The sequence below is a fragment of the Muscardinus avellanarius genome (genome assembly GCF_963383645.1).
Source record: "Muscardinus avellanarius genome assembly, chromosome: 14".
Taxonomy (NCBI): Eukaryota; Metazoa; Chordata; class Mammalia; order Rodentia; family Gliridae; genus Muscardinus; species Muscardinus avellanarius.
The window spans coordinates 64,038,508-64,049,466 of record NC_137800.1 but is presented as its reverse complement, the minus strand read 5'-3'; the positions used below and the strand labels follow the sequence as shown (position 1 = coordinate 64,049,466).

At 44.9% G+C, this 10,959-nt stretch overlaps 1 protein-coding gene across 1 annotated transcript in view; it reads right to left on the bottom strand.

Annotated features, from left to right (window-relative positions):
• Nucleotides 1-997: 997 nt before the first annotated feature.
• Nucleotides 998-10,959, bottom strand: part of FARS2 (phenylalanyl-tRNA synthetase 2, mitochondrial) — a gene marked incomplete at both ends in the record, with an annotated part of 432,169 nt that continues 422,207 nt past the window's right edge. The window contains one exon of the mRNA XM_080710010.1: nt 998-1,136. Coding sequence (XP_080566136.1) covers nt 998-1,136 — 139 coding nt within the window. The remainder of the gene's footprint in view (nt 1,137-10,959) is intronic.

Genomic DNA, 10,959 nt, shown 5'->3' with positions numbered 1-10,959 from the left:
ACCAAGGGTGGCTGTCCCTCCCTTCTTTCCTCTGCAGTGGGGCAGAAGGCAGCTAGGCCCAAGCCCTGGGGCCGAAGGCCTGATTCCAAGCCACGGGTTTATGAAAAGCAAATAGGTATCGTGCCCAGCTCAGAGACCTGACTCTCTTCACTTTCAAGGGCAGCCTTGGCATTTCGCAAGTGCCCTCTTTGAAGCCTGCCCTTTACAAAACAAAGAGGAAAGGGAGAAAGGAATGGAAGCTGATTCAAAAGGCTTCCTGTACAGATCTGCCTTGGCACCATCCTGGGTTCAGGTCCAGGCCACTGCAGTAAAGCCATTACCATCATAAGATGAGTTACATGATTTTTTCCCCCCAATATATATAAAAGTTATTTTTATATGAAATTGAATCCTACTGGTAAAGTGTGCAACAGCATTATGTTTTAAAAACTGTATACATAATTGCAACTACTTTATTGCTATTACTATTCAAAAATCCCAGTGACCACCTGAGCTGCTTGGGAACTGGCGCGGATGGACTTGTTCCACACAGGGCTACCACAAACCTTCAATCTGCAAAAAACACAGTACCTGTGAATTACGATGGAGCGAAGCATCATAAAGCGAGGTATGCCTGCACTGCTGCCGGAGTTTGGGATGTCCCGCTGTGCACCTTCCCTCGTTACATGGGTGGAAGAGCCTGCCAGGCAAGAAATCATGCTCGGTGCTTAATGGAACCCAGGGACCAATTAAACACACTGAGAGCCAATGGGCCAAGCATTTCTAAAAGGAATAGGAAGGAGCTCCTATTTTATTGCTCTTGTTCTCCCTCTTCCTCCAAATAAAAGACAAATGCTATGTCAACACTTTCTCAAGAGTGATCCTTTATTTCCTGAAAGTCCTAAAAATGACCATTTATCAAAAGATGACTGATGCTCCAGTTCGCAAACAATATATTTTCCTCCTCCAGTAAATCATGGAGCCCCGAGAGGGCCACGACCTGGGTGAAGCGTGGACCTCAAAACCGGCCCTCCACACCCAGCAGCTGCACTGCGGCCTCCTGCACGGCCTGGTGGATGTGCCCGACCTCTTTCTGAGACAGGGTTCGCTCCATGTGGCGGTAGGTGATGCGGTAACAGTGGCTGGTCCTGTGTGTCCTGGAGAAGGAAGAGAACAGAGACGGGGGTGTGACAGACTGCTGATGCCTGTGGGAGCTCTATGGCCTGCTAGGACCAGGCTGTTCAACCCCAGTGTGGGGCTGAGCTCAGAGCAGGCCCTACCTCATCTTACTACAGAAACATCACTTCCTACTAAGGATTTACATCTTTTAAATGCTTTAGGGTTGGGAGATGATGCAGTCTACTGGTTCCCATTGGATCAGATGCATCAAATCCCCCTGGGAAGAAGGCTTTCAACAGATTCGGTACCCTGAGCTAGACCTCAGGGAGTGGCTCAAGCAGCTGGAGGTGGGGCCCGAGAGTCTGGCTTTCCCCAGGTGGGTCTGACAAGCAGACACATGAGGAGCCTTTGCCTTGGCATAGTCAGGTTCTGACCTGGTTTGCAAGGCACACGCAGACCCAAGAGAAGGCTGAGGGGTGTCACTCTCAGCACCCCCAGAGGTGGTGGGCAGCACATAGTCCACCATGTCATGGAGACCATGCATGTCATGGATAAGCCACTCAGACGATGACCTTTGTCTTCTCCTTTACCATAGTGTGGCTGACCTGGCCTCCATGGAGCAGCTGGGTAATTCTGGAATGTGTAGACATGCTAGCAGCAGGGCCTACTTGCATGATGGTTGCTGAGACATATGCTGATCTTATCAGGAAAACCACTAGCCTTGGGCAGACTGACTAGACCCTTTCCCTCCTTCTCACTGGCTGTGTGGGAAGGGATCAAACATCTCACTTCTCTCGGAAATTACATTGCTTTTCTGCCTATTGAGGGGGCTTGTTCAGCCTCAGAGTCTTTGGAATTCCCTTTTACCAGGCCTCTGACACAGCAGAGTCAACCACAGCCCCTCTGCCTCTCAGATGAAGACACTGAACGTGAACCAAGTGGACCCCAGGCAGCCGCCTCAGTGCCACCATTCAGTCCTGAGCCTGGCCGGGAGAGGCCCTTCAGTCGTGCCAGGACCTGAGACAAGAGGGACTGAGGAGGGCTGGCCACGCAGTCACCGAGAGTCAAGGTCACAGGGCAGCCCTACAGGGGTCAAAGAGAGAGCTGGAAAGAACCCTGGGAAAGGACAGAGGAGGGGTCCTATTTTCTGATGTCTTCTTCTCCCAAAGCCCTAAGTTTTATCAAAGACAAGAATGAGCAGGTGTTGAGAACAATCAAGTCTGGATCGGTGAAAGTTGTCAACATTATAAGTGTTTAAAATGGGTCCAAAAGAAGTGAAAATCAGTATGATAAGGAGACATCTGCACTTCCATTACTCTAGTACCATTCTCAACAGCCAAGGATAGGGAGTCAACCCAAGGGGTTGTTAAGGGATGAAGAGTAAAGAAAATGTGGTACAGACGCATCCAATGGGACACTGCTTGGTTTTAAGAAAGAAGGAATCTTGTCATTTGTAGTAACATGGATGAACCTGGAGGACAATATGTTAATTGAAATAAGCCAGACACAGAAAGACAAGTCTCGTATGTTCTCTCTCAGATGTGAAATCAGAAGTGATCTCACGAAAACAAGAGTAGAAGAGTAGCCCCCAGAGACTGGAGGGACTGAGGAGCAGGTGGCGAGCTAGATGGAGTGAGTCTACTGCACAGCAGACTGTGGTTAGCAATATTACGCTGACTATTTCAAAATAACTAGAAAAGAGGATTTTTGAATGATCTCACTATAAAGAAATGATAAATGCTTGAGGTGGTGGATATGCAGACTACCCTGATTTGATTATTACATAATGTCTCTATGTATCAAACATTACTGTCTTTCCTAAATATTCACATTTGTGGGACAATTAATTGTTCTTAAAAATTGATCTTAGAAATCCAAGAAATAAACATTCGAAAGCAAAATAAAAATAATAAAATAAAAGAGGTCCCTTCCCAAATCTTTCTTTCTTTTTCCTTCCTAAGTGATAAAACTAACAATGATCAAAAGTATTACTAGGAGCAGCTCTGATCCCAGTTCAAAGTGTGCCACCAAGGAGCTTGTAAAGGGCCCACGGCTATGGAGCCTCCCTGGAAAGAAGGGCCAGTGGCTGGGGTGCTGGAGGGGGAGGGAGCACTCCATTATACAACTGCTTGGCTTATCCTGGCAACAAACCAGGCTCTGAACTTGAAATACCCCCCCACCATGGGATCCAGCCCAAACCCAGCTCCTGCAACATCCACAATAGTCTGCTTTCCCATCTGTGACAGAGCAGCTACTGCATGTTCTTGGATGGCGTGCTCGACACCTCCCAGAATAGACCACGCATGACCAGCAGTCGCTGGAGACGCCACCTCTTCGTGCAGGGATTACTCAACGGAGGAAGATGCTGTCGAGGGGGAGGTTCCATTTGCAGAGTAACAAAATCGGGTTTCCCTGCCTCACTCTTCATCTGACTTAAGCTTGTCTGATGCTAAAACTTGGCCTGCAGCCCCCACCTGTACCAACATCAGAAACACCGTGTACTTTTGGGATGGCGGATTCATGCAATGCTTTTAGTAACGGGGATGGTGGGGAGAGGTTAGACTCAAGCGAGAGGTCCAGAGTGAGGGGAGAAGGGTGAGGGAGGCAGACTGGTTCCTTGGCCACTCCTGAAAACAGAGAACTCAATGGGGTGTGTGTCTGTGGGGGGAAGGGCTGGGAGGATCGAGAAAAGTCAGCATTATAGTAAAGAGAGATGTGGTTCCAATTCCTACTCTGTGTTTTGCCGTCTGTGAGACTCGGGGCAGTTTAGGTAACCCCTTGTGCCTCCGGGACCTCAACTGTAAAGAGAGGCCAACAACACTCACTTCCTGGGCGGGCACGTGGGCACTATAGCGGGAGGCATGTAGAGGGTCGATACAGAGCCTGGCCTGCCTGAGTCCCTGCTCAGTGTAGTCACCCTCTTCACTCAAAGGCCCCCAGGGGATGCCTGAAACCCTGGATAGTACCTCATCCTAGAGATGCCACATTTTTCCCTGTACATATTTAATCATGACAAAGTTTGATTTACAAATTAGGAATGTTAAGAGATTAACAATAATAACAATAATAGAATGTAGCAATTACAAGTATTTAATTAAAAACTTGCCAGCATCAGTACTCTTGAGCTTTGGAACCATTATTAAGTAATATAAAGGCAGCCTAAAGACCAACACTGTGATACTGCATGGTTGATCTGATAGCTGAGAAGGCTACTCAATGACTAAAGGGCGGGCAGCATACAAAGCATAGATACTCTGGCCAAATAATGGTTCATATCTATGCAGAAGGAGGCAGGATGGTATGAAAGTGAGTCTCACCAATCAGAACAACATGCGACTTAAAACATGAGTTGTCCATTTCTGGAATCTCCCACTCAATACTTCTGGACTGGGTTGATCGTGCATAGCTGAGGTTGCTGAAAGTGACACTACAGAGGAGGGCCGCTGTTCCTACTCGTCTGTCCCACTCTCCTCCTCTACTTGTGTGGTTTACTGGAGAAAGAAAGGAAACTTCCGAGGATGGATGCAGTATGGTATCTTTTACGTTTCTTTTAACTTCTGTTTATGGGCTTGGAATCTGACCTTGGTCAGAGGATAGCAAGCGCTTCCTTCCTATAGAACACAACAAATAGATAATGCACATCTATGCATCAGTGACAGCAATGAATTCTTGTTCTGAACTGTGTACAATTTAAATACATGCTCTGGAAACCAAATCTTGCAAATCTTTTTGTTTTTGGCTTTGGGGGTTGAACCAAGGGCCTTGTACACACTGAGCTATACCTCTAGCCCTTCATATTTTCCCCTTACTTTCCCTATTAAAAAAGGAAAAGTCAAAAAGGAAGAGAAGAAAATGAAATTCTGACAATAAAAGTTAGGGTCTACTAACTATAATGGACTTCTCTGAGTTGCCTTTTATTTTTAATAATTACTTTACTTTTGATTAATATAAGGCACTAATATTTAGAATGTATAAGGAACTAAAAAACCCTTAAAAACCTTAATTTTTCCAATTAAAAGTATAGAATTTATTCAAATAAACACTTCTTAAAAAAGGAATACAAGCCGGCCGTGGTAGTGCACGCTTGTAATCCCAGCATTCGGGAGGCTGAGACCAGAGGATTGCGGTTCGCGGACAGCCTCCGCTACTTAGTGAGGCCCTTTGTAACTCAGTGAGACCCTGTTTCAAATTAAAGAATAAAAAATAGGGCAGGGGGTATAGCATGGAGGTCAAATGCCTCTGGGTTCCATTTCTAGACCTTTAAAAAAAAAAAGGAAAAAAATGGCCCATAACACACACACACACACACACACACACACACACACACACACACACACACACACAAGTGCCAGGCACCATGGCACATGCCTGTCATCCTAGTGCTTGGGAAGCAGAGACAGGAGAATCCCAGGTTCTAGCCAGCCTCAGCAACTTAGTGAAATCCTCAGCAACTTAGTAGCTTGGAGGTAGAATACCCCCTGGGTTCAATCCCCAGTGACACCCCCCCCCTCAAAAAAAAAAAGAAAAAGAAAAAGTACCCAATATCACTTAGCCATTAAGAAAATGCAGATCAAAACTGTGAGGACCAAGTGAACTCAGGCTCTGACTCTAGCATCCCCCAAATCAGCTCAGAGGACAAAGGATGCTCTGAGGGAAAGGCCAGCACTCCCAGGCCTACGTGGGAGGAAGGGAGGGGCTGAGGCAGAGGCACAAGGTGATACTGAAAATATTGGAGCCAATGGGGCTTGAGCAGCGGTAACAGGCACTCTGGACATCTTCTGGCCCCTCTCCATCCCCCCTCCCACATCCTCCTGGCACATGTTTCTCATTCTTCCTGGGGCCATTCTGAGCAGGATTCCCCTTCCAGTTTACAGCTCATGAGCTTCAGAGCTGCTTTTCGCTGCTGATGTTGTAGAGCTTGCAATTTCCTCCCAGAGGGACTTCTGTTCCTTGGAGTCAGTCACGAGAAAACGGACCAGATGGTTCCTCTGACAGTTACTGCCTCGGGGAAGACAGCTCCGGTCCAGGCCTATATGGAGGCAAGGCCAGGAGGCCGGGAGGGAAACTAGCTGGGCGCCCCTGCCCGGGCCACGCTCCCGGCCAGCCACCTTCAGCAACTTAAGGGTTCCTTAGAGACACACGTTTTGCAGGGAAGGAGTACTTTTTAGCATCAAGGGCTTGCCAAGTCCTTGGGGAAGTTTCAAAGTACCCCCAGGTTTTTATTCCCACCACTCATTGGTACTTTGAGCATCTCCTGCCAAGGAAGTTTGTGTCTTTGCTTCCTGCAGGATGGGGCCCAAGTTCTGGTCTTTTTATGCATGTCTGTATGAAAATAACTACTTTGGGGAAATCCTCTAATGGAATGTCTTAGGGAGAGCCCAGGGATGTAGTGCTACTGCTTCTCAGCAACAGTATGTTGGGCAAGTTCTTAATCCTGAATCTAGGTGATCTTTATACCACATAGAAAATAAACTCATATGTGTGTTTTTTTAAAGGACTGAAGAAAGAAACATTGGTAAGGTGGTTAGCATAGTTCAGGCTATAACTAACAATTGATATTTTTAGTTATGTAGCTAAATATTATGAAGCATTTGCTTTTACTTTGGCCCACACAGAAAGACCTGAGTGAACATATAAATTATTTGAACTGCCAATTCCTCATCTGTAAAAATGGATCGCTGATGTAGGACAGGGTAGATAAGCCCTGAGGATGTTGTGCTCAGACACAAAAGGACGAATACTGTATGATTCTGCTTTGATGACCTACCAGGGATTGCCAGAGAGTGCGTGAGGTGAGGAATGGGCAGCTGTTTAATGGGGAGGGGGTTCATTTTGGGAAGATGAGAAAGTTCTGAAGATGGATGGTGGGGATGTAGCTGAGGCTCGCATTATGGGAGCTACAAACAGGTATATGATTTGCTAAATCAATACATGAATATTCATGGAGTAGCTGCTCTGTGTAAGACACAGTGGCAGTGTGGGGAGAAAGGAGTGTTTCAAAGTAACAGAAAGAAGAATTAGGACTCACAACAGTGTGAATGTACTTATTGCCACTGATGTGTACACTTAAAAATGTGTGAAGTGGCTAATTTTCGGTTATGAACATTTTAACACAATAAAAAAGAAATTCAAGGAGGAGGTTTGGCCCAAATAACTTAGTTGACTATTCCTAGACATTGGAGTTAGAAACTCACATTATATTGAAAATCAAAAACAAAACAAACAACTGTTCATGGATGTGCACACGGCAGGACATGGCCGTAGGTGTAACGTGACTTGTTTCTGTCCCTCCAGATGGTGCATCTGCATACATGGTTCCATTAACTTAGCAACTAATATGCCCTGACTTTATACAAATGAAGTTTTCTACGACCCCCTTCATAACGCTATTGCAGGGTTTGGTCTTACCGACAAAAAATTTTCAGTTGTTCCATTGTTTTCCAAATCATTCTCTTACATTTCTAACAAACTTGAAGCAATGTCATATTTTGCACAGATTTCCAAATCTCTGTGCTTTTTGGTTGTGTGGAAAATTTGGAAGAGATTTCATCCTCTGGCTTAGGTCTGCCAAGCTGGAGTCAACAGAGCTAACTTTAACTGTGTACTGTTAGAAGGCAGCTTCCCCATCATGCCGACACTTTGGCAGATGAGTTAGGTTACAAAATGGAATATTTGTGGTAGGTGAAGTGCTACATTCCAACTCAGTCAACTGATCTGCAATTATTTATTCTGGGCAGCCAATTGATTGGCAATTATTTATTCTGGGCTGAGGTAGGCATTATGGGAGATACAAACAGGTATATGATTTGCTGGATCAATACATGAATATTCATGGAGTGCCTGTTCTGGCATGAGACGTAATAGCAGTGTGTGTGTGGGGGAAAGAACATTTCAAAGTAACAGAAAGAAGGATTAGGCTAAAGAGTCATAAGCTGCATAATGATGTTTTAGTCAAGGACAGACCATGTATAGAACAGTGGTCCCAGGCATCTTGGTTTGTTAAGCACATTCTACGATGTTTGCATAACAACAGAATTGCATGACAATGCATTTCTCAGAATGTAACCCCATTGTTAAGTGGCATCTGACTATCTCACAGTTTACTTGGGTGTTAAGATATTCATACAGGAAAAAATAGCTAATAAGATGAAGTTGTTAATGCTGGATGTTAAATAAATTGCATGAACCATAAACAATTCAGAGGTCATAAAAGGCTTGTGATGAGATGGGATTGAATCTAGACCTTGAAGTACAGGTAGGATTCTGACAGGTGGCAGCAAGGTGCAGACTGGAGTTGGTAAGACTCTACCAGTGGCACTGGCAGCAGGGGTGGTCATTGTATTTTCCCCCATCCATTTTGACAAAGAGCTACTCAGTGCAAGTTCCAGGTCCAAATGAACCTCTGAGGACCTGTTTGAAGGATGCACGATGCATCAGGAGAAGAAAGGCTGTATTGAGTCACAGGGTGAAGCTAGTTTTGGTTATGGCATTTGCAGAGGGTGGCTAACCATGCCCAAGAGAGATTGGAACAGTTTCACCCACTGGTGCCAACTGGACTAGAGCTGGAAGGATGAGATGTGAGTTTGGCACACGGGGAAGTGGTAAAGTAGAGCCATTTTTGCAAAGGGCGCAGACAGAATTGTGAGTACACGTGGACAAATCCAAGGAGAAACAAGTAGCAGCCAATCTGGGTGTATAGAGGGTAAAGTACAGAAATGATAGTGTGGAAGCTGCAGGGTGGATTGGGGTCACAGAGCAGGATCTGATATTTTTGGCTAGAAGGTTCAGCCAAAAAAAAAAAAAAAAATCATTAAGCAACCAGACAAAGCAAATATGTCCTGGATCTGGATCTGGTCCCTATGGGAATCCTCTGAAAGGGTGGAAGGAATTTGCCTCATTTTTTTTTTTTTTTTTTTGGTGGAACTCGGGTTCCTGGAAGCCCTTCTACCTCCGGGCTATACTCCCAGACCTATTTTATACTTTGTTTTTTTTTTGTTTTTGGAAACAGGGTCTCTTAAGCCAGTGTGGCTGGCTTCGAACCTACATGATCCTCCTGTCTCCGCCTCCCAAGCTCGGGGATTACAAGTGTGCACCACCACGCTTGGCGGAATTTGCCTTGTTGAATAAAAAGGTTAGCCCTTAGTTAACTTCAGATTTCATCCCCCTCAAACAATAGAGAATACCAAGATGTCCTGGTCTACCACATTGCCTACCTGGTCAACTCCCACTCTTTAAGAGTTGAATTACTCATGACTGCTATGCTGTATACCTTTCATTTCTTTAATGACTAATAGGTAAAACATGGTAATTTATTTTAAGACTCAAAGTCTGTTAATTTTGAAAGAATTATAGATTAGTAAAGAGAAATTTACACTTATTTTCAATGATGTTTCTTTTCAAATACCTTTGAGGAGGGATTCTCTTGGTCTACTTAATAGTGTTAACTACTGATAAATAATGAGTGAGGGATCGAGAAGGAGAGGGACAAACTAGGGATTTTGCTGGCAGACAGAACTTCCTCTTTACCTGCAAAATTCTAGACTGGAAGATAGCAGAGATATGTTGATTAAAAAGCATCATACACATCACATTTTGTATGAAATTGTACAATCTAAGGTAAGGACCTCAGAGATCTTTTGGCCCATGCTTAGCTCCTTCTATAAAGCCTTACATCAGATTACGTCTGGTCAGCCCACTCCAGGCTTCCACAGAATGAGCTGAGGGGGGTTGCCTCTCCACCCAGCTGACAAACGGGTCCTGTGTTTCTCTTTGTTGGCCCTGGATTTACTCTAGCTCTTCTATCCCATGACAGTTTCTCAAACTCCACACCTCACTACCAACAGCAAAACAACATGGTGGTCTTAGTTAGGGAACGCCAGGGCCAGTGGTGGGGAGAGCAGGAAGTGACTGTGAAAGCAGCTCGTGTCATGTTTAACATTACTCCATCCATCCATATCCATCCATCCATCCATCCATCCATATCCATCCATCCATCTCCATCCATCCATCCATCCATCCAATTTACTCATTAATTCACTGTGCAAATAAACAGTAAAAATACTCTCAATGTCATGTATTCTTTAGGTGCTGAGGACCTAAAGGTGGGGTAACACAAAACTCATTAGACACTGTCTGTCCCTGATGGCCGCAGTCTGGCACAGGACGTAGGTATTAGTCAAAGCATACATCTCACCCCGCTCCCCACACATGAGTTAGTGAGGTTGGTGTGTTCACTTCACATTTTGTCACAGTATTATTTGAGCTGTTTCCTTCTTCAGTCCTCCCTCTTCCTCTCTCTAACTCCCTCCCTAACCTTCTCAACTACTCTACCCGTCTCTCTGCATTGCTTACAGTCCCTGATGTTTTCTCTCCAGCTTCCACAGATGAGAGAAAACATATCATCCATGGCTTTCTGAGAATGGCTGATTTCACTTAGCATAATATTTCCTACTTCTATCCATTTTCCTGCAAATAAGATAATTTTGCTCTTCATTATGGTAGAATAGAATTCCGTTGTGTGTACTTACCACATTTTCCTAATCCCTCTGTCGACAAATACTTGGGTTGGTTCTTAACTTGGCTAATGTCTCAGAGTCCACTTTTGCTACTTGAGCGTCACCAACTGAGTGACTCTTGGTTTAGGTATTTTGTTTTTAAGTAAGAGAACTCCCCCCTCTCTGTTCCTCAAAGCCTTCTAATCTATACACCCTAAATTAAACCACATAATTTAGCAGAGCTCAAAGCAAAGCTTGCCGCCTCTACTTCCTTTTCCTCAGCATTTGTGTGAAGATATTCCCACACAAAAATTGGCTGGCTTAAAGAAAGCAGTGCCCCGAGGGAAAGTGTTGTCTCTGGCCAAAG